At 62.1% G+C, this 25,044-nt stretch overlaps 1 protein-coding gene and 1 long non-coding RNA gene across 11 annotated transcripts; one reads left to right on the top strand and one right to left on the bottom strand.

The window, feature by feature from the left end:
- The first annotated feature begins 521 nt into the window (after positions 1-521).
- Positions 522-25,044, top strand: VANGL2 (VANGL planar cell polarity protein 2). Of its 10 annotated transcripts, none has more exons than XM_082704324.1 (12): positions 550-872; positions 4,429-4,567; positions 5,188-5,300; positions 5,395-5,484; positions 6,089-6,276; positions 14,289-14,549; positions 14,690-14,810; positions 17,169-17,776; positions 18,456-18,592; positions 19,068-19,203; positions 20,714-20,945; positions 21,642-25,044. In XM_082704324.1, the coding sequence occupies exons 6-12, from the start codon at positions 14,479-14,481 to the stop codon at positions 21,900-21,902; spliced, it is 1,566 nt and encodes a 521-aa protein (XP_082560450.1). In that variant the 5' UTR covers positions 550-872; positions 4,429-4,567; positions 5,188-5,300; positions 5,395-5,484; positions 6,089-6,276; positions 14,289-14,478; the 3' UTR covers positions 21,903-25,044. The 10 variants fall into 10 exon arrangements, with proteins under 10 accessions (XP_082560448.1, XP_082560450.1, XP_082560453.1 ...); XM_082704325.1 differs by lacking the exon at positions 550-872 and adding an exon at positions 1,088-1,262; XM_082704327.1 differs by lacking the exon at positions 4,429-4,567.
- Positions 7,505-10,382, bottom strand: LOC309850416. Its single transcript, XR_014304227.1, has 3 exons — positions 9,390-10,382; positions 8,811-9,046; positions 7,505-7,579 (listed from the first exon to the last, which is right to left on the bottom strand). It is a non-coding gene; the product is annotated as an uncharacterized lncRNA (long non-coding RNA).

The raw sequence follows: 25,044 nt of genomic DNA, 5'->3' as shown, positions 1-25,044 counted from the left end.
CGGTCGCCGCTCGCAGCTAGAACACCGAGTAATTAAATTATTTTTGGAAGGGGGGGTGGGATGCGGTGGTGCTGGTGTCAGGGAAATCCCCGTATGCACGGGAAGCGGGGAGCTTCTCCTGCCACTAATTAAAATCAGAAATGACTCTCCCTTCTCGCAGCCCTGGGGGGGGGGTGGGGGAGGAAATCAATCTTCCCACGTCCCAGATTGGACTCTGTGTCGCCGGGTCTGTGGCCCGCAAGAACGCACACCTCCATCCCCGGGGGGCCCGGGGGCTCCGTCTCTCACCGGCGGGTCGGAAAAAGGCGCCCCGGGAGGGAGGGGCTGTGGCTGGGCCTTGGCCGGGGATGGAGGCCTCCCGGGTCACCGCTCGGGGCAGGGGTCGCCGGGCCGCGGCCTTCCTCCGGGGTCGGGAGGACCCCGCGCGTCCGGGGCGGCCCGCCGGCCGGGGAGCGGCGGCTCCGGGAAGAGCCGGGCCGCAGACAATGGGCGCGGCGGCGGGAGGGGCGCGGCGGCGGGAACAGCCAGGAGGCGGCGCCCGGGAGCGCGCGCCCCCCGCCCCCGCCCCCCGCCCGCTCCCCTGCCCGTCCCCTCCCAGCTCCGCCCGCGGCTCCGGTGCGATTCCCGGTCCCCGCTTCCGTGCTCCTGGGCCCCGCCATGGGAGCCTGAGCGCCCCCATCCCCGGCCCCTGCCCCCGGGGCCCCGAGGGGGACAGGCAGCGGTCTGGGACGCAGAGGGGGTGGCCGGCTCCGGAGCCCCCTCCGCGCCGCCCTCGCCCGCGCTGCCGGTCCGCGAGCACGGAGTTCGCCGCGACCCGGAGCGCTGCGGATACAAAGGCGCCGGGCCGAGCCCACCGGCACTTGGCGGCGGCGGTGAGTGCGGGGCCGCGGGGGCGCGGGCAAAGTTTGCCAGAAAAAGAAAGGAGGACGAGAAACAGGAAAGGAAGACGATCGTGCGGGGGCCCCGGGGGTGCCCGGCCCGTGGGCGGGCGGGATGGCTGCTGGGGGACGGGGCGGGGGCTCGGGGCACCCCCTTCCGGTCGGTTTTCCCACCGCACGGCGGAGTGGCCCCCCCCCCCAACTTTGCGGACGGCGGGGGGCTCGTGGGGAGGGGGCGGAGCCCGGGCCTGGAGAGCCAGGGACTTTCCTGGGCCCGGGGCCCCGGCGGGGGCCTTGATGATCCCGGGGGAGCCGGCTGAAGCCCGAGACCGGGAGTGTGTGTGGAGGTGAGGGGAGAGGCAGTGCGAGGATCGGAGTCTGGAGGTACTGGGGGGGGGGTGTTTAGGGGTGCAGACACACCTTCAGGAGTGTGGGAGGGTCGGGGCAGGTATGCATTCAGGGTGTAGTGTGGAGCCTGGGACCGACCGAAGGAGAGCAGAGGGGGCGTGTGTTGCTCGAGGCCAGGGCTGGCGGGCACCGTGGAAGGGGGGCCCAGGGACAGGGGCCGGCGACCCTCTGCCCACTCAGATGGACCCATTTGGGGGGCCTGGGGGCTCTGCATTAGTGAGTCTTAAAGCATCGGTGGAGGCCCAGTGTGCGTGATTGTGTGTGAGTGTGCGTGTGCGTGCGCCGGAATGTGCTGCGTGTTTCTGCAGGTGGGCCCCTGGGTCTGGAGGTGTCGGCGTTTTCGGCGTTTTTCTGTGGCGGCGTGTGCACCCGGGTGGTGGCATGTGCACCCGGAGAGCGGCGGACCACGGATCGGCCTGTGCCTGGCTGTGCATTTATGTGGATACTCGGGCGAAGGGGCGTGTGTCTGTGTGTGTGAACTGCACAGGGGTTTCTGGGAAAGAAGGGTGTAGGTACTGAGGAAGGTGGGTGTTTGAGAGCAGAATGGGGCACACCTGGGTAGGTAGGTGTGCGTGCACCTGTGCAGCGGAAGGGGGGCGAGCGAATCCGTTCTCTAGTGTGGACCCTGCCTTGATGGGTACGTAGCAGTCTGGGTACTGTCTTAGGCGTGTGTGGGTTTCTGAGTGTGTTTTGGGGGTATATCCTCCTGCCTCTGCAGGCAGATTTTCCTGGGAGAAAGCCCGAAGGGACAGCTGTCTGGATGCTTCTGAAGCTTCTCGGATGTGGCTTTCTCGGGGGTGCGAGGGGAGAGCTTTAAGTATCCAAGAACAAGTAGGAGTGAGTGGGCCGTCGGAAGAGGTGCCTGTTTGGGGAGGTGGGTTTTTCTAGAAAAGGGCGTATATTGTTGGGCATAGAGAGCAGGGGTTCTGGCTGTAGTCCTAGAGGAATCGGAGGCCCTGGAGGGGTCCGGGAGAGAAGGAAGAGGGGCCCCCCTCACCACATTCTTGGTTCTCCAGAGCCCAGGCTCAGCCCCCTAGGCCACAGTTGTCTTGGAAAGCGCCCTGCCGTGGAGTCCTTGACTTCAGAGCCCACGAACTCTGCCCTGCCTCCAGGACCCTACGGTTCCTGAGGACCTGGGATTTTGGTACGGGCTAGAGGCCAGAGGAGGCCAGAGCAGACAGCCTGCTGGAGGGATGAACAACTGGGGGAGGAACGGGGGGCGGGGGGTCTGTCCATGGGGTTGAGAAGGTGGCGTGGGAGCTTCGGGGAGCCTGGGGTGGGGGGATGGGGGTTCCTCAAGCGTTTCTGCAGGTGCGTCTGTGTGGAGCCCTTAGTTTCCCTTTTCCCTGGTGAGAAGCGTGGCGGGGGTGGGGCTGTGGTCTGGGGCCCGGTCCGAGGGTGAGGACCAGGAGCTGAGGCAGTGAGGGGGCGAATGACTGTGTGTCGGGGAGAGAGAGGGTGGGCACCCCTTGGAGGCCGTCCTCACCATCCTGGTAGTGTGGCGGGGGGTCACCACTGGGAAGTGGGTGTACCTCTCCCCACAGAAGCAGTGTGTACCCCTTCTGCCTCTCCTCTCTCTTGTCCTTTCTCTTTTGGGGTGAAGGGAAGGGGCGGATCAAGCACGCTTTGTTCTGCCCTGCCCTCCCAGACGCTGCCCTGTCGCCCGCAGCAGTGAGGGGGAGCCGCCCAGTTTTAGGGGCTAAGGTGGTGACCACGCAAGTTTATCAGGGTCTCTGAGGAACTACACTATTGGAATGTCTGACTCCCTAAAGGGCATGTACCATTGGAATGTTCTTTCTCTAGTCCCCGGGGCTCCCTAGCTTCCCTAAAACTCCGGGATGAGGGTAGTGGGAGTTAGAACATGTTGGGACTAGGGCTGTGGGCAGAGCAGGAAGGACCAGATGCGTGATACCCCCAAGCCGGACACCTGACGGGGCGGGCTCCTGTGGTGAGCAGGGCTCTTAAATCTAGGATGGGGGGTTCAGGCTCTCTGCGTGCCGGTGGGGCGTCCTCCCAAGGAGGCGGTGTTGTGCTCAGAGGCTGGCAGGGGCCTCTCTGGGACCAGTGGCCACACTGGCTCCTCCTGCCCCCTTGTCTTGCTCCTGCACAGTCATTCCGCCGATTCCTCCAAGACAGGCCTCTCTGGTGTGGCCCTCAGCAAATTCTGCTCCTTCAGAGTCTGAGGAAGGGCCCCCTTTCCTGGCCCTAGAGCAGGACAGACTTTTTATCTGTTTATCTGGCTTCCCAGAGGCCCTTCTGGCTAGAGGAGGGGTGTGTACTTGGCTACCAGAAGCGTTGGGGGGAGAAGAGGGATGAGCTCGGGGACTCTCCTCCTCCCCTCTGAGTTGTAGGGACTCCTCTCTGCTCTGCTGTGCCTTCTGCCCCCAGCAGCTCCCTACACCCTCACGGCGTTGCTTGGAATTAGTCCTTCATGGTGCCCTAATGTGGGGCAAGTTCTTAAACCCCACTCTTTAGCCTGTTATGTATCTTAGGACACCGTCCTCCAACCCCAGATGGGGCGTTCCTGTAGGAACCCCAGGCCCCCAGTGATGTCCTTGCCTGGCTCTCGGCTTGCTTCTGCTTTCTCAGTTTTGCCCCTTCCTAGTTCTGAGACCTCAGACAGAGGAGGTAACTTTTTGAAGCCTCACCCGTAAAACGGAGTTAATAGTACACCCTACCTCTTTGGTTTACGAGGCTAAGTGAAGGCACGGAGAGCCTCCGCACGGCGCCTGGCTCCTAGGGAGCGCTCGGTGGAGTGGTTTGGGGTCTCGCTGATCATGGTGGGGGGCAGCGCTGAGTTGGGGAGCAGAGCGAGGTGTTGGCCCGGCTCTCCTGGCCGACCACGTTGGGCACTGCCCGCTGTCTGCCCGGCGCCGTGGGAAGCGCCGCGGAGAGGGGCGGATGAAACGGGCTTTCACAGGGAGACATGCGGAAACACGTCGAGCTGCTGCAGCCCCGTGAGTGCCGTGTGGAGGTGTGTTCCGGAGGCCGCCGGAGCCTGGAGCCAGAGTGCTCGGCCCTGCGGTGGGTGTCCGGGAAGGCCCTGGAAGGAGATGTGCCATTTGCTGGCTGTTTTTTTGAACAGGTGAAACTCACATAACATAAATTAACCATTTAAAAAACAAAAGATTTTATTTGCTAGAGATAGCGAGAGCGAGAGTGCACAAGCAGTAGAGGGAGAGGGAGACGCAGGCTCCCTGCTGAGCAGGAAGCCCGACGCGGGGCTGGATCCCAGGACCCTGAGATCGTGACCTGGATGCTTCGCGGACGGAGCTCTTCAGGTACCCCTGAAATTGACCATTTTAAAGTGCGCGTTGGCATTTAGTACGTTGGCAGTGTTGTCCAAGCGTGGCCTCTGTCTGAAAGCCTTTCCCCCACGCCGAACGGAGACTTGTCTGCAAAGCGGTTGCGCCCCTGCTCCCGGCAACCACCGGTCTTCATTCATTCAGAACATTTACCTGTTCTGATGTTCCATAGAAATGAAATTATACAACGTGTGACCTCTTCTGTCTGTCTGTCTGCCTTCGCTGGGCTCCTCCCTGTGAGAACAGGTGTCAGAACCTTAGTCCTTTTCACGGCTGAATCGTATTCCATGGTGTGGATGGACTTTAGCAGGATGGATAGTATGAGCCGGGCAGACGGGGCGGGGCCCGCGGGGGCTCTGCAGGTCCACGCTGTGCGTGCCGAAGGATCGGGGGTGTTGCTGAGCGGCACGCAGCATGATACTGTTGGATCTTAGGTTACGGTGGGGACCTGGCCTCAGTTTCCCTGCCTGTAGAAGGAAGTCCCCTGAGGTTGGTGGCGTTGGAAGCAATAGGGAGGGAGAGTCTGGGATCCTGTTGCCCTTCGCAGGGTCTGCGTGGAGGACGGGACTTCCTTGCCCTCTCCTCATCTTTCCCAGGTGGCTCCGTCCTGTTCACATCTGCCCTCGTCCCTACCTGTCCTTCAGCTCTACCGGACGCCAACTTCCCCATCTCTGAATTGACCTGATATTTCTTCTCTCACCGTCTCCAGGTTGGGAGCCTTGTTCACGGGGAGGTTTTAGTAGCGGAGGTCAGGGAAAAGCCTGGGGGTGAATCCTACTCAAAACACCCCCCACCCACTGCAGACCCCCCCGCCCCCTCCAGCCTTCCCTGCTCTGGCCGGCCTCCTGGTGACCTGACCCAGACGGCCCTCCTGTGATCCGGAGAGAAGGGAGGTGGGTCCAGGAGAATCTCCGTCCCTTGCTCCACGCTGCTTGGTTCGGAGTAGGAGGCAGAGGCCTTGTGTGGCGGGGCCCTTTGGAAATGAGGTGTTGCTGTGTCTGTCTGGTGCCCCTGGCGAGGCTGGTAATTACAGACAGGACGGCCGGGAATGGGTTTGGGAGAAGCAGGCTTGGAATCAGCAGAGTCAAGGACCTCGTGGTAATCAGGGTGGGCCGTGAGGGGAGAGGAGGGAGAAGCTGGGGGCTGGGGTGGGGTGGCAGACGTGGGGTCCCCTTCCCCAGCCCCTGCACACACAGCCGGGCTTGGCACCTATGGGAGAGTGGGGGGCGGGGTGACTGGAGCCCGGCCCGGTCTCTGCAACCCGGTCTCTGTAAGTGTGGAAGGAGGGAGGAGAAGAGGGGGATGGGGGGACCTGGGCCAGCCCCGCACCCTCAACCCAGGAAGGAGACAGAGCATGGGAAGAGGGGTTCTGGCTGCTCTCTCAGTCAGTGCTTGGCTGTGGTGGAATTAGGGTGAGGTCCGGGTCCCCGGGGGCTGGGGCCAGTGCTCTAGCCAGAGGAGATTCCGGCTTATTCTGGCTGGGGTCTTTCTCACAAGGAGGCCATGGGAACCGGAAGTGGGACCATGGCAGGTGCACCCTTGTAAAGGATGAAGAGGTGGGAACTGACGTTTTATTGTTCCCGACTCCGTGATGTTCTGTATACGTTATTTTGTGGAAAACTCTTCACCTTCTGCAGTAGGAGCTCTTCCTCCATTTCACTGGCCTGAACACGGGTTTAGAGAAGGTGAGCGGCACGTCCCCGGGGGCTGCGCTGTGTCCGCCACACTCGGCTCTTCCGTTTTCCACAGCGCCCCTTCGCCCCTGCCTCCTTCCGGTGGAATCTGACTTGCTCGTTATTGCCTTTAATCTTGAACTTGAATAGCTGGCCCGTCTCCTGGAGGGTGGACACGAGTTTCCGTGGCAGCTCCAGGAGAGACGGCTGCGCCTGAGGCTGGGCCTGGGGGGTCTCCTGGAGGAGCAGCACCTCCTGGTCACGAGCCGGGGGCCGGGCTGCAGCCTGGGCAGAACCTGTCCAGGGGCCGGCCTCTTCCTCTCTGCGGGCCCCTTCACACGTGGCGGGCGCTGGCTGCTCCAGCCCGGGGGGTCTTGTCTGTGATTGGGAGGGTCCTGGCCCTTGTTGTCTGTAGTGTTTTCCAGCAACCCCCAAAATATCCCTCGGACCTCCACTTTCACCAGAGGGCTCCTGGCTCCCCGACCCTGGGCGGAAGATAGTGTGAGTCTGGGGAGGGGCCTCTGGCTTTTTAGGGTAACTGGGGGTTGGACGGGAACAGGTGCAGAGCCCGAGGTGTGAATGCGGTAACTTAAAAAACAACCGAGTGTGAACAGAGACACTTGTTTTGTCACGTGCTTTGTTCCAGGACGGGAGGTGGCAGATAGAAGGGCTGGGGTCCACGTGAGTTCCTCTGACCCCGGCTCCTTCGGAAGAGGGAGACCTCAGGTGGTGACTTAGTCAAGATGGTGGAGGTCGGTTGGTACGCAGGCCTGTCAGCTGGCCTGGTTTTCCTCTACAGGAGCTGGGTCATTTGCCGGATCTCGGCCCCTGGGTGTGTGTGAGGGGAGGGTTTCCAGAGTGGGGAGAGCCAGGCCTGCCGCCCGCGCCCTCTGTCCCGCCGCGTCACACCGTAGGCCCGCCCTGCTGCTTCTCCCGTACAAACCAGCTTTCGGGGTCTGTGGCCCTCGCTCCCAGCTCCCCCACCACATGTCAGCCCGAGGGCCGCTGGATTCCCCTCCCCAAGTAGCTGCTTGCCACCTCCTGCTCCATGGCAGAGGCTGGGCGAGCAGGCTGGGGGCCTCCTGGAGTCAGGGTCACGGGGGGCCTACCTGAGACGGTAGGCTACGGAGAGCAGCGTTTTGTGTTCCGCAAGGCTGGGGGTGTGGAGCGCCCAGGAGCTGATCTGTGAGTAGCCTGCTCACCTCCCGGGGTCCGCCTTCTCCTGTCCCTGAGGACAACTCGAGGTGCCTGTTTTTCTTCTTGGCTCTTCCACAGCTCACCTGCTGGGCAGGTAGGGGCCAGTCCTTCGCCCCAGCTGAGGGAGGGAGGAAGAAGTTTGGAGCCTGGCGGGTGGGAATTGTGGGGCCAGCCCGTTGGGTGGAAATGAAACCGTGATCCGGGCACCTAGAAGCCCTGGCTCCCTTCTCCCCGTGCCTGGCACCCTGTCTCCCCTCTGGCCCCCAACCTGGGACAGGTGCCAGAGTGATTACTCACCCTTTCTGCAGTCTGCCCTCCCCCGGCCCAGGGTACCCTTCTCTGCTGGCTGAGGCTAGGGAACGGGGTGCTGGGGTGTGGGTGCATGGTGTGTTGGGGGACAGAGACTTTCTGCGAGCAGGGTTGGGGGTGGGGGAGCCAGAGAGGAAGCCAAGCAGGTCTCTGCAGAACCTGCCTGGCCAGGGCGGGTGGAGCTGGGTGGGGCAGGCAGGAGCCCGTTGAGGTTTCAAAGGGGGCTAGGAGTGTGGGTGTATGTGTGTGTGCGTGGCAGTGTGTCTGTGGATATGGGAGGGTGCCTACCTCTCCCCTGCCTGAGATGGAGGAAAACTGAGGAAGTAGAGGAGCAGCGCTTGGCTCTGGCTGCCCCAGCTCCTCTTCCGTGAGATGCAGCCTCAGGTGTCCTGGCCAGGAGCCCGGTGTGTGGGCTCTCCCCAGTGGGGCTCCTTGCACGGGGTCTGGCCGTGTGCATCTGCGCGAGAAGCACAGTCGCCACGGGGACCCAAGCACAACCGTCCCTGCTTTTCAGCCCAGGGAGGAGAAGGGTCCTGCCCCCGCCCTGGGGCTGGGAGGATGGTGAGCTCATGTCTGGGGCCGTCCTGGGAGAGTGCCTGGTTCGTGGGGGTGCGGGGGTGCGCCCCAGGCTGGCCCTTTCCTCCGCCTCAGCCCTCTGAGATCCAGCTGCTCCCTCTGGTCTCACCCAGGGACACTGGGACCCTTTTCACGTGCAGGAATGGGGAGCAGCCATTTTTTGGTCTAGGGCCTGGGTCTGTTCCTGGCCTTTCTCGCCTTGATTCTTCTTGTGATGGGGAAACCCAGCATGGCCTCCTGGGACGGAGGGCTTGTCCACCACTGGGAACTGGCTGGGGACTGGCTGGGGGAGCGTCAGGAGCCTCAAGTGGGTGGGGGAGGGCTGGGGCAGAAACCAGCCCTTGGAGGGTAAGGGCTCTGGTCTGCGCTGTCTGGGCTTGGGCCTGTCTGGTCTGTCCCTTGTCACTGGTGAGAAGAGCGGCTGGGGCAGGGGTCCATGCGAGTTCTCCCCATCCCGGCCTTACAGACTTGGCCACTCCGAGGACCAGGCGTGTCATGGAGGAACCTGGTGTCCCTCTTGAGAGGAGCACGCAAAGCCAGAGCTTTAGTGAGGTCTGACGGGGGAGGCCAAACAGGCGTGCCCGAGATGCGGCCGAGGTGTCTTTCTCTGGGATGCGTGTTTTTATCTTGGAACATAGGGTTGCCTCTGGAAGGCCGCCTTCCTCCAGGTTAGTGCTGGATGGGTCCATGCAGTTCCCTCCTGGGAGGAGGGGAGAGAAGGGAGCCGGGTCTACATGGGCCCAGTTAGGGGTTCTCGTACCTTACTGTCCTGTGCGGCAGCCGGATAGGTCACCACATTCACTGCCACCCCACCACCAGTGGTTGCCAGGGTCTGGATTGAGCACACGGATGAGTCTCATGGCAAAGAGGAGACACCACCGGTCTGAAGACTTTGTGTCTCTGCCCTGCCCCCACGAGCCTGCTGACAGGGAGGGTGCTCTGTCTTCCTTGACAGATTTCTAGTTCTTTGGACACTGGGTGGGGAGGTAGGACCCTGTTGCCACCCAGGAGGGTGGCCAGCCGGCACTTGGCGTGGAACTCACATCGATGTCCTTGGGCAGCGGGGCTGTCGTGGGTGACGCTGAAGGGACCACGGGACCAGGGCACTCACACGTCCACACCTAGCTGTGGGTGGAAGCAGGAAGGGGGAGGCTGAGGCCGTCAGACCCAGGCTCTTGCGTGGGACCACAGCCCTTTAAGGGCCAGTGTCCACAGATTGCTCTGTAGGAGGGGTCCAAGGAGGCGATCACGCTCCTTCCTTCCGGGTCTCGGATGGAGAAGAAGAGGAGGGCCCTCTGTCTCAACAGTGGGCCTGTCGAGAGCGCTGCCCCATCAGAGTCAGGAGAGCTGTCGGCATCTGTCCTCTTGCCATCCTCTTCCCGCTGCAACGGGAAGGTCCAGCCCAAGCACCTTCCGTGGTGCAGCTGGTCTACTGCCCTGTCTTCCCTAGAGATGAGGAATAACAGGTGCGCTCTCTAGTACACGTTTGTGTTCGGTCCCCTCCGCGCGCGCACCTTTCCTTTCCAGGCTGAGTCACGCCCCCAGCCCCACCCACACTGCTGCCCCGCCTCCGTTCCCCACCCCAGGCCTGAAGGAGCTGGGATGGGGTGGTGGGGTGGCCCTGGTCCAGATGGCGGGTGGAGGAGGTCGTGAGCCTAGCCGCCTGGTGGCTGGCCGTCGGTCCCCAGCACCCGCCCCACAACGGGGTGCCTGTGTCCGTGGCCAGTGCCTTGTCCACCTGAGCTGTGCCTCTGAGGGGGGCAAAGGGGCAGGGTCCCGTCTCAGTCTCCCTTTGCCCAACACCAGCCTCCCCCTCTGTAACCCCCCTGCCCCCCCCAAGCCTTGTTCCCTCTGCCTGTTGCCAGGTTCTGAGTGTATTTTTTCCAAAGGCCTCTGATTGTTTCCTGAAGAAACCCGATCCCAGGGCTCAGACAAAAGCTGGGGCTGCCAGAGGAGAAACCCCATTCTCTCCCCTCTGTCCCTAACCGCGCCCCCCCACCTTCACAACCTCTCTCGCTTTGGATGCTGGGTATGGGTTCCAGGACCCGGCTGCCATCACCTAGGCAACAGGGGGCTTTGGTTGCCATGGTGATCAATGTGGGAGAAGCTGGGCAGCCGGGACAAAAGCCCCCACATTCCCCCCCACCCCTCCCCCCAATCCCCTTGGGATGGTACTGAGACACATTCCATTAATTTTATTTCTGAAAGGCCTTTTGGGGGGGAGAAGGGTCTTGTTTTTGTGACAGGCTCCCTTCTCTCCCTCTCTCCTCTCTGGCCTCCTTTTAACCCCAGATAATCCATGGTGGGTTTGAGCAGGGAACCGAGTGAGTGTGATGTGCGGCGGTGGTGGGGGCAAGGTGGACGCAGTGGGACACGCTTCCCTTTCCCAGCCTCCCAACCGCAAACCAGTCCCCCCCCACCCCCATCCACACCGGCTCTTGCTGCCCTCCAGGTCCACCTCTGACATTTCCACTTGTTGGTCTCATCCAGGGCTCCCCTCCCCCACCCTCTTCCCTGGGAACCCGCCCACCCGGGAGACCCTGCAGACCCCCGATTCCTGAGCTGATGAAACAAGGGCAACTTCTCCCCTCGTTCTTCCTCACCTCCCATCCCTCCCCCGGCCTCTCCAGACTCGGGTTAGTTCCCCGGGTGCCCGGGGTACAGCAGGCAAGGTTCTGAGGAACCGGGCTCGTTCGGGCCACTCTGGTAGGGGAAGGAGGAGCACGTTCGGATGCTTTCTGGGGCATCTGGAGTTGGGTTGGAAGGGGTGGGTGGAGCAGGCCAGGGGAGCAGGGCGTATGCTGGGTCTTTAATACACGGCTGGGAGGAAGGTAAGGGCTGAGGCTGAGCAGCTCCGAACAAAGGGCTGGGAGGGGCTGGCACCCTTGTCTGGTTTGAAATTTATCTGTAGGAGAAACACAATGGCATCGGCTTCCCTCCTGGGTGTGTTTGAAGTGGTCCTGGCCAGGGCTGTGTGTGTGTGTGCGTGCACGTGTGAGACTTCTTTATTTAGTAGTCCCCACAGCAGGATTTATTTATACCACCTCTCCCCCAAGTCTCAGAGGAGGTGTCTGGGGATCGAGCGTGGGCGACCCTGGAGCCAGAGCGTATTAATTCCTTAACTAATTCTAACTGAGCCGTACGGAGAAGCATTTCACCCCAGGGTCCTCACGGCAGCCCCATCAAACACGCATCCTTGTTTTCCTGTTGTACTGATGAGCCTACCAGGCTGCAGAGCACAGAGAAGTTAGGTAACTTGCCTGTGGTCACGGAGCAGGTGGCCGGGAGAGTTGGGGTTTGAATGCGGAGCCTCGGACGCGCGTCCCCGGCTCTTTGTGCCACTGGCTCCGGGAGACGTGAGCATTAAGGGCAGGATGGAGAGGGTGCGGAATCCAGACCCAGGCGAGGGCAGGTCTGTTCCCCTTCATTCTCCACCCCCTGTCTGGAGCCCACCTGTTCTCTTGAACCTCCCGGTGGAGTTCAGGTTTGGGGACGAGAGTAGGCTGCAGACGGAGGGCGGGTACCGGACGTGAGCCCGGAGGAAGGGTTCTCGGGAGCTGGGCTGCAGGAGCCCCGCGTGTCGTTTGTGGACGGGGTGCCTGTTCATGGCAACGGTACTGAGTAAGGGTTCGGCTTGGGTTGAGGCTCTGTGTCTCTGTCCCCTAAACGTGTGTCAGTCATGTGCTTGCCTTGACGTGGGGCTGTTGACAGGCATGGCGAGGCCATGGGGCTGCCTCTAGGTAGCTGGTGGGGGGCCAAGGAATGGCGGGATGGGTTTCATCTCCCACAGTCGGGGCGGGCTCCCTGGGCGTCAGAGCAGCGGGTGCATTCCCAAGGTCAGTGCCGGTTTCTTGCCGCATGCCCCTGGGAGGGGGGCGGACACAGCCGGGTCTCGGTCGTGCTTCCGTGCTCCAGTTGCCGAAGACCTGGCTTAGTTGGAGAAAAGTTAACAACGACACAAAGGCAAGCCCGTTTCGGTTCTGAACATCGTTGACTTTATGACAGCATGCGGCCTCGAAACGCCCTCCTGTGCTTGGCGCCACGGCAGCCCTTCTGGCCCTCCTGCTCCTCCGGCCGTGCCTTGTCAGCCCCTTTGCCTGCTCTTACATCCTGGGACTCGCAGATCCCCCGTACGCATTCCTCTTCCCAGGGGTCCCACCCATTCCCACCTTGTACCCCGTCAGCACCTCCAGCTCAGACTTTCCCAGGTCTGGCTCCTCAGGAACCCTACTGCCTCTCTGTCCGCCTGTCTCGTGGCCTTGAACTCAGCCCATCGGAGACGGAGCTCATGGCCTTCCTCTTCAGATTGGCTCCCCCTTCCCCACGTGACAGCACCACCATCTACTCTCTTGCCCGGGCACCCCCTGCCCTCAGCCAGACCCCAGTGGCCCTGCTGATCCTACCAGCACGTCTCCCAGCCGGCTGTTGTCACCTCCAGGCCTGCTCGCCTCCGTCCGCGTGTTCCCACGTCTGCTCTCCCCCCAGCCCCTGCCCGCACAGCTAACATCCTTCACAGGCTTCCCCTGGCGCTTGGAATAAAACGTGAGCTCCTCGCCTGGCCCAGGATCTCGGATAAGCTTGGCCCCTGGCTCCCTGTCACCACCCTTTTCCTCAGCTCCAGTCCCACTGGCCGTTGCTGGTCCTTGATAGACACCGGGCTCTGCCGCCCTCGGTCTTCCCGGGCGCGCCTCCCTACGGTTCTCCACTCTGCCTGGTTCACTGCTGCTCTCCTTGTAGGCTCAGGTGTCCCGTTCTCTGAGAAGCTTTCCAGAAGCACTCAGTTTCTGGTCGCGGCCCCCGAGCTGTCCCTCCTGGTTTTTCGCTCCTTTCCTGTCATCACTGCAGTGGTTAGTTACTCGTATTCCGGTTTCCTTGGTCAGTGTGCACCTGCCCCACCGGCCCGGGAATGCGGTGTCAGGTCCCCGCCGTACCCCCGGGGCCTCGCGGGGAGCACAGTGCACGCGGTCCCTGAGAGTGAGACCACGGGCTGGCGAGTGAGGCTGGGAAATGCGTGTGTGCGTGGCAGAGTCGTGCGTGCGCGACAGAGGAGGGACAGAGGAGGGGCAGAGGGGAGATGGCACCATGTTGACTGCTGGTCGCGGAGGGCTGGGCTCTGGGGGCCCCGCAGGATGTGGGTGGGGGTTGGGGAAGCAGGAGAAGGAAACGCTGGCTCTGCTCCGCGGAGCTTGGAGGTGACCGTGCAGAAAGAGCCCGCCGCCCGGAGCACACACAGCCAGGACCTTGCCTCGACCTTGCCGTTCACGGACGTGAGGCTTTTAGAGAATGGTTCCTGCTGCCTTCTACTCCCTGCTTGCTTCCAACGTCATCCACGGTTTCCATTCCTGACCTTGTCCCCTAGTCTGTGTGCGTGCACATGTGCGGGTGCACGCGCGTGCACACACACACCCCGTCTCTGACCCTCAGGAGGAGCCGCCAGCTTGACCTGGTTGTGTGATGTAGATGCTGGCAAGATGGTGACAGGAGCCCTCCTTCTGTGGGCATCCTTGGAAGCTGTGAGTCAGGGGACAAGGAGTTGAGGGGGAAGGAGAGGCCTGGACAGCAGCCAGCTGCTTTCTGCTCTGTGAGGTCTCTGTTGCTCCAGCCTGTCGGCTGGCCAGAACCTGCTCTTTCTGAGCCTTGGCTTTCCTGGCTGAGAATAAGGAAAGCGTTGCCCTGGCTCTTGGCCCCGGGGCGTGCAGGGTCGGGTCTTTCCTAGTGGCCTTTGCCGGCCGTCTTTCCTGTGCCCGCTGGCACAGCCAAGGAGTGCTCTTTGTAGGAGGCAAGGTCAGAGGAACTGGGCGCGCTGGACAGAGCGCGAACCTGGAGGGACTATTCTGAGGTCATGGCGAGGCCATCTGCAGCTGCCCTTTGGGGACGGTCCTCTTCTCGGCCCTGACTTCCCAGGGAGCTCCGACTGCTAACCAGCTGCTTCCTTTTCTCAGGAACGCCGCTTGATTTTCTCTGAGACAAGCCCACCCGTCCAGCAAGATAGAGTCCCTCAGGGTGACGGTTGATTTCCTGAAGGTGCCCCTTGGCCTGAAGAAGCCGGTGCTGAAGGAGGCAGCTGTGGGGCCCCCCAGAAGGCCCCAGCCCGTGGCCCTGGAGCGCTACAAGGCACGGCGTTCGGACGCCATGGACACCGAGTCCCAGTACTCGGGCTATTCCTACAAGTCGGGCCACTCCCGCAGCTCCCGCAAGCACAGGTGGGCCCGCGTGGGGGGGATGTGCGTGGTGGAGGGTGTGTTGGGGGTGCGTGAGAGGTGGGTGTGCACGGGGGCTGCTGAGAAGACCCGGGTCCCCCCTCTGATCTTCTGTGCCCCGCTCGCCTGGCCTCCTGCTGCAGGGACCGCCGGGACCGGCACCGCTCCAAGAGCCGCGATGGGAGCCGCGGTGACAAGTCCGTGACGATCCAGGCTCCAGGGGAGCCCCTGCTGGACAACGAGTCCACGCGAGGGGATGAACGGGTAAGCCTCCGTGGGCACGGGGTCCCGGCCGGGGGACTTAGGGCTGCTCCGTGAAGCGGGAGGTCCACTGATGGGGCGGGGCCTGGAAACCTGGGCTCTTCGGACAGAGGTCCTATCAGGGAGGGCATCTGGTGTCACACCTCCTTCTGCTGGTGTCCCAGGGTAGGACCCTGCTTCAGTAGAATTCAGGGAGTTTCTGTAGAGATCCCTTTGGAAGCAGCAGCCTCTGCCTCCCGGTGTCAGAGAGGTAAGGTGACCTGGGCTGTGTCCTGGGAATCGCCTGGCTCCTCTGGGCTGAGGCCGGCCAGGCGGGTGGGCTGGGAACCGCCAGCAGGAGGGCCTTGCGGGGCAGGTGGGGTCTGAAAGTGTGGGCGGAGTTTCCCTTGAGCCCGGAGGCGTGGGCACGACCGCGCCCTCTGTTGTTCACCTGCGGAATCGCGTGGCCTGGTCTGGAGGGAAACAGGTGTGGGCGGAGTCAGCGGAGAAAGGACCGGGAGGAGGGGGAGAAGGCGCTGGGAAGGACACCCCAGAGGGCCCGTGAGCGGGTTGCTCCTGCTCTAACCTCTGTGGCCCACTGTGCTCGCCAGCAGGGAGGCCAGCAGGCAGAACGCTGTGCTGGATGAGGGCAGAGGTAGGATTTGAGGTGACTCTGGGGTTGCCTGTGTCTCATGTGCCTCCCGAGCTTCCTTCTGGGGCTGGAGACTCCCAGCCCCCTTCCCCTCACAAGAAATTTGTGTCTGACATGGGGACTTCCTGGGTCTTGGGAGCAGATGAGTACCGGAGGGAAGTATTCTTTCTCCCTCTTTCCCAGTCCTGTCCTCTCCCTGAGACCTGGCCTCCCGAGTTCTTGAAGGGGCCCTGAGACATGGTCAGCTCACCTGCTGTGGGGGAGAAGGCTACAAACCCCTGATGCTTGGAGAGGGTAGGCAGCGTGTCTGCGGGTCAGCCTAGAGTGGGGGCTAGACCCAGTTCCTCGAGCTCAACGTGGTCCGTGCGCACACTTCCTTTCATCAGATCAGACTCTCCTCCCGTCCTTCGGAAGGCCCAGTCACTGACCCTGTCTGGCATCTTCTACACCCCCCAGTCGGTGTCCTGGTCCTGAGATGCTGTCCCCGTGCTGTCCAGGAGTGAAGGGTGTGGGCACTGATGGCCACTGGGGGACTGGAAGCTCCTCTGTGGGATGGTGTCTGGCTGCAGCAGAGATTGCTTGAGTGAACCCCACTCTGAAGGACACTGGGGACCTCAGCCCGTCTACCCCCTTGCGTCCAGCAACAGGCAGCTGCTGTGCTGCGGGCCGACCAGAGAACCGGGGTGGCCCTAAGTGTGTCCGTCTTCCATGCCCTACACCGATCACTTGCTTTCCCCCTCCTTGCCCCCCAGGGTCCTCTGGCCTTTGCCACGCTGCTTTGTTTCAGGTCACCCCCTTGGTCAGAAACCTAAAGTGGCTCTCAAGGTCTGGGGGGTAGGTGCTTCTAGCTTAGCCCAGTTTGCACGTGGCCTGCTCCCGCTCCAGCTGGCCGTGCCTGACTCTCCTCCTGGTACGCACACCTTGCACGTCCTTGGGGCGCCTCAGCTCCCCCTGCCAGCCCCCGAACGTTCGAGCAGTCCACGGGGGCCTTGTTAGAAAGCAGGTTCCCGCACAGTGGGCATGGGCTGGGGCCCGAGATGCGTGTTTCCAGCAGCTCCCAGGAGGTGTCCGCGCTGCTGGTCCACAGACCGTGTTATGGATATACAGGACTTAGGGATTGTTGAGTGAATTCAGTGATCCTCAGTTTTGGATGAATGTGAAAATCATCAGGTTTTTGTTTTTTTATTATTATTTTAAAGTTTCTGTTTATTTGAGAGAGAGCGTGAGCCAGCGTGAGCCGGGGGTTAGGCAGAGGGAAAGGGAGAAGCCGACTCTCCACCGTGGGGAGGGCTGGACCCCAGGATCCAGGGGTCATGACCTGAGCTGAAGTCAGATGCTTAACCGACTGAGCCACCCAGGAGCCCCCAAATCATCTGGGTTTTTTATAAAAAGGTGGTTTTCCTCTTGGGTGAGATCTGGGCATCGGTGTTCTTTCCCGAGCTCTCTGCTGTGTGCCCTTTGGTCCAGGTCTCAGAGGTCCCAGCCCTGCAGGGGCCAAGCTTGGCCAGAGTGGATCTTGGTAATGCTTGGGTGGTTGCACACTGGCTGATGGCCGTCTCTTCTCTCTTGTGCTGGCTGTCTGTCCGCCCTCCCTGCCCCTCCTTCTTTCCCCTCCCCTTCCCCATCTCCCCTGTCTCCTCTCCTTCTCCCCTCCTCCCCCCTCCATTCTCTTCTCCCTCCGGCTCCTCCTCCCCAATCCCCCTTCGATGCCTCCGCCCCTCCTGCTGTAGGATGACAACTGGGGGGAGACGACCACAGTGGTAACGGGCACCTCGGAGCACAGCATCTCCCACGATGACCTCACGCGGATCGCCAAGGACATGGAGGACAGCGTCCCGCTGGACTGCTCCCGACACCTGGGTGTGGCGGCGGGGGCCACGCTGGCACTGCTGTCCTTCCTCACGCCGCTGGCTTTCCTGCTGCTGCCCCCGCTGCTGTGGCGGGAGGAGCTGGAGCCCTGCGGGACGGCCTGTGAGGGCCTCTTCATCTCCGTGGCCTTCAAGCTGCTCATCCTGCTGCTGGGCAGCTGGGCCCTGTTCTTCCGGCGGCCCAAGGCCTCGCTGCCGCGCGTCTTCGTGCTGCGCGCGCTGCTCATGGTGCTGGTCTTCCTGCTCGTGGTGTCCTACTGGCTCTTCTACGGCGTGCGCATCCTGGACGCCCGCGAGCGCAGCTACCAGGGCGTCGTCCAGTTCGCCGTGTCGCTGGTGGACGCCCTGCTCTTCGTGCACTATCTGGCCGTCGTCCTGCTGGAGCTGCGCCAGCTGCAGCCTCAGTTCACGCTCAAGGTCGTGCGCTCCACCGACGGCGCCAGCCGCTTCTACAATGTGGGCCACCTCAGGTGTGGGCGCGGGCCTGGGGGGGAGGCTGGGGGTCTGCAGGGCGCATGGGAGAGAGCCGGGCATGGGGGCGGCGGTGAGGAGCTGGGGGGCCGCAGGCCGCAGTAGGGACTTTGCACGTGGTAGGTTTTCAGCAGCACAGGGTCCCGGGGCAGGTGGGGCTGGGAGTTGGGAACCGGGAGAGAACAAGCAGTGAGCCACTGGGGACCTTAGAGAGGGCTGGACCAAAGAGGAAAAAGGTGTGGGGCGCGAAACCAAGCCACAGCCTTGGTGAGCCCTCAAGTGCGCAGTTGCTGGGATGAAATGACCAGAGGACGGTCTCCCAGAGGGAGAGATAACGGGGAGTTCCTCTGCCCCTCCCCCTGGCCCATGCGGAGTTATCTGGAGCCCCTCCTGGTCCCGGAGGGAATCTTGGGGGACTCTTGGTGGTCCTTTGTGGGGATCCAGGTCCCGTGTCCTTTCTTCCCTGGGCTTCAGTGCAGCAGGGAAGGTCTAGCAGGCCCTGCCCCCCAGGGAAGGCTTGCGAGCCTGGGAAGTCGACCTTGGGCCCTGAGCCGGGCTTCTTGGAAGCAGCTTGTCCCTGTGCTTGTCCTTCCTGCCCCGCCGACCTGCCCTGATGTCTCCCTCCCCGCCCCCCTTGTCCGTCCCTTCTCCCTCCCCCTCCCGCCGTCTCCCCCACAGCATCCAGCGAGTGGCAGTGTGGATCCTGGAGAAGTATTACCATGACTTCCCTGTCTACAACCCCGCCCTCCTCAACCTGCCCAAGTCCGTCCTGGCCAAGAAAGTGTCTGGCTTCAAGGTGTACTCCCTCGGAGAGGGTGAGCGGCCCTGCTCCCCTGCCCTCCGGTCCGTCCGTCCCAGGCAGGGCGCGGTACCTGCTCCCCGTTTCTCTCAGCCTTTTCCCTTGCTTTCCCCGGTCCCTTTTCTTCTGTCATTTCCCCGGACTCCAGGTGGCTGCTTGCTGTCCCCCCCCCCGCCCCGTGCTGTGGCGCATTACCCCCCGTCCCCCCATTCTGACTTCTCTGCTCCCCAGCCCTGGTCCTGAGCCCTCAGCTTTCGGAGCTCCAGGTTCCCCTGCACCGGGGGAGCACGTGCAGGACTCCTGCCCTCCAGGGCCCTCCTGGTGGCCGTCCTGTGGGCCTCTCCCAGCCGTGGCCAGGAGGGTTGGGGGTGCCAGCAGTCGGGGTGGGCACGGCCTCCTGCGACGTGTCAGGTTGCCATCTCCAGACTTCCTGGGATGGGGAGCGAGCGCGCTGGGAGGTGACTGTGCCTGTCTGTCCTGCTCCTGCGCAGAAAACAGCACCAACAACTCCACGGGCCAGTCCCGGGCCGTGATCGCGGCGGCTGCTCGGAGGCGGGACAACAGCCACAACGAGTACTACTACGAGGAGGCAGAGCACGAGCGGAGGGTGCGCAAGCGGCGGGCCAGGTGGGTCTGGGCGCCGGCCGGGTGCGGCTGGGCATCTGTGCCTGGCACGAGGGCTGCAGACTGAGCGTCTGGTCCCGCGGCTGCCGGGACAGACCCCCGCGCTGTGCGCCGTAAACCCGCGCACGCTTCTCAGCTCACAGTCCCGCAGGTCAGGTCCTGGGTCTGTGGCAGGCCAAAGTCAGTAGCTCTTGGAGGCCTGCTCAGCGGATGGTACCTTTTACCCGCAAAACATGAGGTTCTGGCGCTCAGATCTGGTACATTCTGCCATTCTGCAGTACTGTCCTCACTCCTCCCTTTGTCCTGTCCGCATTATTACGTACGCTTCAGTCAGGCCTGAAGAGTCTTTCTTAAGTACCTGCTGCTGCCATGTCCCACCGCGGCTCGTTGGGATTTCCATGGGGCCTGCGGCAGGAGAGCGCCCCAGGATCTGACCACCCACTGTGCCCTCTGCCCCTCCTTCAACGGTCTCCAGGCTATAAGGGAGGAAGTTATCCCTTCTGTCCTGACATGAGGCTGGTGTCCCCTGCCATAGGTTAAAGACCAGTAGTGCCATTTCTTTTTTTTTTAAGATTTTATTTAATTATTTGACAGAGAGAGGGAGAGCGGATGAGTGGAGGGGTGGAGGCAGAGGGAGAAGCAGCCTCCACGCTGAGCAGGGAGCCCAGTGCTGGCTCGATCCCTGGACCCGGAGCTCATGACCTGAGCCAAAGGCAGATGCTTCACCAACTGAGCCACAGGGCACCCCGTATGCTTATAACGCAGATTGACTTCTTTCTGCTGCTTCCCCTTAACACAGTCCTTGAGATGCACCCCTGCTGCGGCGGGTCCGGCGTGAAGCTTCTCATCGCCGCACCCACCGTGGGTCACGGGTGACTCCCGCCTCCTCGGCCGTATTTGGATTACAGTCCTCTTCCCTCTTTGCCTGTCTCGATGGACACGGACGTTTTCATTCTCTGTCTGGTGGCCAGGTCTCTAGCCACCAGTCTAGCCACTAGTCTGTAGCCGTCCAGGTCTCTTGTGAATGGTGGGCTCACCTCGGCCATCCGGCCCTCGTGTTCTTGCCTTTCTCTCTTCCTGGTTTGTAGTCAGTTCCTTGCAAACCCACCCCCCAGACGGATGTCAGTGTTGCCCCTGCTCTGTGCCTGTTCATTTGTTGCCCAGCAAAGTGTGACGGCGGGGGGGGGGGGGGGTCTCGGACAGCACGGCGGCTGCCCGCGAGGCTTGCTGCTCTTCCTGAGCCCGGGCCCTAGCGGTCTCCAGCTCTGACACTGGACTCCCTGCGCTCCGCTCCCGGAGCTCTATAGCTCTTTCCTGCCTTGCCTCCCACCTGCCACCGCACCGTGTGTGTGCACGCCCCCCCTCCCCCGCATAGCCCAGCCCTTGGCTCAGGTGGGTTTGTGTGCTTCCGGGTCTCCACCTCGAGCCCTGACCTCACTCAGGCTGCTGGAGGGCTGGAGCCGAGGGAAAGATGGGAGGTGGGCGTGTGGTCCAGGCCCCTCCTGTCCCCCAGGCTTGTGGTGGCGGTGGAGGAGGCCTTCACGCACATTAAGCGGCTGCAGGAGGAGGAGCAGAAGAACCCCAGGGAGGTGATGGACCCCCGGGAGGCGGCGCAGGCCATCTTTGCCTCCATGGCTCGGGCCATGCAGAAGTACCTTCGCACCACCAAGCAACAGCCCTACCACACCATGGAGAGCATCCTCCAGCACCTGGAGTTCTGCATCACCCACGACATGACGCCCAAGGTAGGCCCACCCTGCCGCCAGCACCCCGCTTGCAGCACCCCGCTGCTCCCTGCTCCGCCCACCTTCCTACGGTGCTCTCACCGCACCCGCCCCACGGCCCTGCCCCCCCCCACCCCGTGGTCTCGTCTGTCATCCCTGCCCCCCCCATCTTGGCTCCGAGTCAAGTTCCCAGGTGCTGAGGAGCAGGGGTGGCTTCTGGACTCTTCCGGGGCCGCTGAGACCTGACTCCCATCTCTGCAAGTTCTGTGCGGTCGCCGCACCGAGTCCCCCTGCCCCTTCACCAGCCCCTTTGAGCTTTTTTTGAGCCATTACCCCCCACCCTCCGCTGTATGGTCAGCCCCTAGAACTGCGTCCTGAACCGCCCTCGGCGAGCAGGGTGACAGCCTCCGTGAGAGCTGATGGCAGGGGAAGGAAGAACCAGGGAGGGCTTGTGGCCTACCCTGGTGCAGGCAAGTGGCAGGGCGCAGGTCCTGACCCTGGGGCACCCCCCTCTTCTGTGGGCTCCGCTTCCCCGTGTTTCGTACGAAGGTCCGAAGCAGAGGAGCTCTGCCCCTTTCTGCTCTGTTGTAGACGGGGTGGAAGCAGAGCGTGAGCTGGGGGATGTCTTGGTTGTCTCTGGAAGCCGTGCCCCGGGCTGGGGGCATGAGGCGGTGGGGGGGTGGGACCGACGCCCATGCAGCCCCTGGCCCCCTGCAGGCCTTCCTGGAGCGGTACCTGGCGGCCGGACCCACCATCCAGTACCACAAGGAGCGCTGGCTGGCCAAACAGTGGACGCTGGTGAGCGAGGAGCCGGTGACCAATGCGCTCAAGGACGGCATCGTTTTCCTCCTGAAGCGCCAGGACTTTAGCCTGGTGGTGAGCACCAAGAAGGTCCCCTTCTTCAAACTCTCCGAGGAGTTTGTGGACCCCAAGTCGCACAAGTTCGTCATGAGGTTGCAGTCTGAGACCTCGGTGTGATGGAGCCGCAGGGCCGGGGCGCAGGTCCCGCGGACGGGGGCGCGCTCGGCCCCCGCTTCTGCCGCCCTTCGGGCCCTGCCCCCGTTTCCTTTTACTTGAATTGAGCCCCACCCATCTGCCCCCTTCCTCCTTGGTTGCCCCACGGGGGCCTCAAGAGGCCCCTGCGTCGTCAGCAGAGCCTGGGAAGCGCGCCCTCCGTCCCCAGCCCTCACTTGGTGTCATCGTGCAGGAAGCCCTGCCTCTCCCTCTCTCCCTCCCGGGTGGCGCTCTCTCCTGAGCCCCCAGCGCCCCCCCAAACCAGGTTCTGGTAGCAGTTTCCGCCTGTGGCCCCGATGAGGTGTCCCGGGGGCCCAGACATGACTCCCGAGAGCCACCGTGCCAAAACTCCTCCAGACGGGGTGTCGTCCGCGCCTCCTGCCCACTCAGCCGGCCCGGTACCATCGCTGAGTCCTCGGGACAGGGTACCTGTGCGTCCCCCAGACTCGGCCCGGGGGTCTCCCTGCCGTGGTCATTGTCGGAGCCTCCCCCGCACAGCCACACACATTTAGAGCAAGGGGGGATCTGCCCTTCACCCCTAAAGTGTCTGCCTTCCGTCTGAGTCACACGGTCTTCTGGGGCCATAGCCGGACGAGGCGGAAACCCTCTGTGACCACCTTTCCTGGGCCGTGGAGGTCGGCGCCTTCCCTCACTGGGTCGTGCTGGGCAGCCTCTGAGGGAAGGATGGGAGCGATCTGGGGAACATCGCGGGTCCCCACCCTGAACCTGCCTGTACCCTCGTTCGCGCCTCGCTGGGCCAGGCTTCCCCTTCCTGGGGCAGGATGGCGAGCAGACGCCAGCCCTGATTCAGGGGCTTGCCGCCCACGACCCGATGACCCCTGCGGTCTTAGACCAACGCTTTTCTTTCCTCCCGACCCCCCCACACCCCCGTATGTCTTCTCTCCGCGCCAGGGACCTGTTGCCTCATCTCATTTGGGGGGGAGCCGGTAGTTCCTCCTCATCCCCTGCCTTAAGCCCACTTCTTTGCCTCAGGGGTCTCTTTTCCTTGGCTGGCCAGGGTCCCCTCCTGTCTCCCTGCCTGGTTCTCTGGGCGCTCGTCTCTCTCAGTGCTGGGGGGAGGGGCCAGGATCGCTGCCTTCGTGGGTATCTGTCCCTCGCCCCGTCGAGCTTCTGTGGTCTCTACGCCCGATCTGAATTCTCTAGAGTTTAGGTCTCTCTTTGAGCAAAATTCACCGGTCTTCTAAGACATATTTTCAGTGTAAATCTGAGCCTCTCATTCAGACGTGTAGTTTTAGCCAAGGGAACTGGAACCTCCAGCCGGGATCCCTGTGGCGGACCATTGGCGGCAGGGCTGGAGGGTGGCCCCCGGGCCGGGTCTCTGAGTAACTCGCCGGGCCCCTTGCCGGCCCCATCCTCGGGCAGACTCACTGGTTCTGGACACGCGGAGTGCCCCCTGGGCTCAGATCCCCACTGGTCTCTGGCTGGGGAGGCTTCCTGCCCGTGGAGGGGCAGCCCTCGTGTTGGCCATCCTCTCTGAGAAAGCACATCTGTGCACCCACCGCCTCCCAGACCAGGGCTCTTGGGCGCGTGCTGACCGCTGTCCGCCCGGCAGTGGGTTGGAGCCTGACGCTGGCAGCACCCGAGGGAAAGGCGTCCTGTCCTGGGGGTGGCGGGAAGGTATCTTTTCTTATCTGCAAGGACCGGGTTTCCGAGGAGTCTCTCCTGGGTCGCATTTCTAAATACCTCACTATCCTGGAGAATGGGGCCTGGATGGTGGGCGGGAGCGGGGGCTGGTGCGACGGGCGGACCCAGCTGGGGCGGACCGAAGGTGTCTGGGATCCTCGTGGTGGCCCTACGTTAGCGGTGGGGGAGTGTTTCTTTTCAGAACCTGCCATGTTTTTAATCACTGTGATTTTTTCATTCCTTTTTCTGAAAACAAAAAGCAAACTTTCCCCCAACTCTCTAAGCACTAAGGGCTGTGACTGAGAACGGTAGCGTTTTGGTCCTTTGCGTCGGAACTGTGGTATCTTTGTCTTCTTTGACGATTATTATAATAATTATTATTATTTTTTAAAATGTCAGGATGAGTTGTCAAGTGTTCGGCTGTGTGTGTCTTTTGCTTCTCCGCACGGGGAGCTGTCTTCATGCTGTGAACTGCTGCGGGCCCAGCCCCAGGGGCACTGTCCCGCCTGCTCCGCCGCTCCGGCCATGCTGGGGTTTCTTCCTCTTCTCCTGTGGGGGCCGCACCTACCTGTGGCCCCTCACCGCTCCCCCAGGACCCCGGGCGGCCGTGTGGCCGGGTCTCCAACGTTCCCCAGCTGCCCCGCCCCCCCAACCAGGCCTTCCTTGTCATCACCTTGGAGCGCCCCGGGGACGCTGCTCGCCAGGCCTTCACCTACCTCGCCGCGCCGCCTGTCCCCATGGGTCCCATTTCTCTCACACGACCCTTCACGCTCCGTTGACTCGTTTTTTCTTTTTGATCCTTCTTTGTTTCTGCCCGTCTCTGTCCCATCGGAGCCTTTCATCTCGCGCTCCACATCCCAACCCCGCCACGGTACCTGTGAAGAGACAGTGGGACCCCTCAGAACCTTCTCATCCTAAATACCCCTTCCCAGAGTCTACGCTTCTCTCCTCTGTGGGACCCGAGGAGCTCCGTCACCCCTCCGCGCGGTTCGTCCATCCGTCTGTCTGTCTGTCTGTCTGTCTTCTCTTTCCCCTGCCCTTCCCCCAGGGCAGCATCTGCTGATGGATTCGGTCCTGGTGTGTGACTGTTGTGGTCTGTTGTTCTGTGCGCGAAAGGAAGGGGGCTTGTTTTGGGTCCCTTCCAAGTGAGATTGTAAATGTAGAATTTGCCACTGTTGAATCTAGGTTTTTCTTTTTTTTCTTTTCTTTTTCATTTGTTTCTTTTTTCTTCTTCTTCTTTTTCTTTCTTGTTTTTCTTTTTTTGGGTTACAGAGACCTTGTGCATGCATGTAGAAAATTGTAAAATGTAAATTTTTTTTTAATATATAAAAAGCTTGTTTTTACAGTTTGCAGTGGATCGAAACATAATGGCAATTTTAGGTTTTTTTTTCTTAAACATAGGAACTAAAACTGTACAAATTTTTTTTATATAAAATAAAGACATTTGACTTTTGTGGGGGCA

Source organism: Mustela nivalis (genome assembly GCF_964662115.1).
Source record: "Mustela nivalis genome assembly, chromosome: 16".
In the NCBI taxonomy this organism is placed as follows: Eukaryota; Metazoa; Chordata; class Mammalia; order Carnivora; family Mustelidae; genus Mustela; species Mustela nivalis.
The sequence above is the reverse complement of the archived record's forward strand: the minus strand, read 5'-3'. Positions and strand labels throughout refer to the sequence as shown.

What these genes read in the sequence shown, in the direction of transcription:
- VANGL2 (XM_082704322.1), top strand. Translation starts at nt 14,479, where the DNA reads ATGGACACCGAGTCCCAGTACTCGGGCTATTCCTACAAGTCGGGCCAC. An exon ending in GGTGTACTCCCTCGGAGAGG is followed by an intron (nt 18,593 to 19,067) that starts GTGAGCGGCCCT and finishes GCTCCTGCGCAG; the next exon opens with AAAACAGCACCAACAACTCC. An exon ending in GTGCGCAAGCGGCGGGCCAG is followed by an intron (nt 19,204 to 20,713) that starts GTGGGTCTGGGC and finishes CCTGTCCCCCAG; the next exon opens with GCTTGTGGTGGCGGTGGAGG.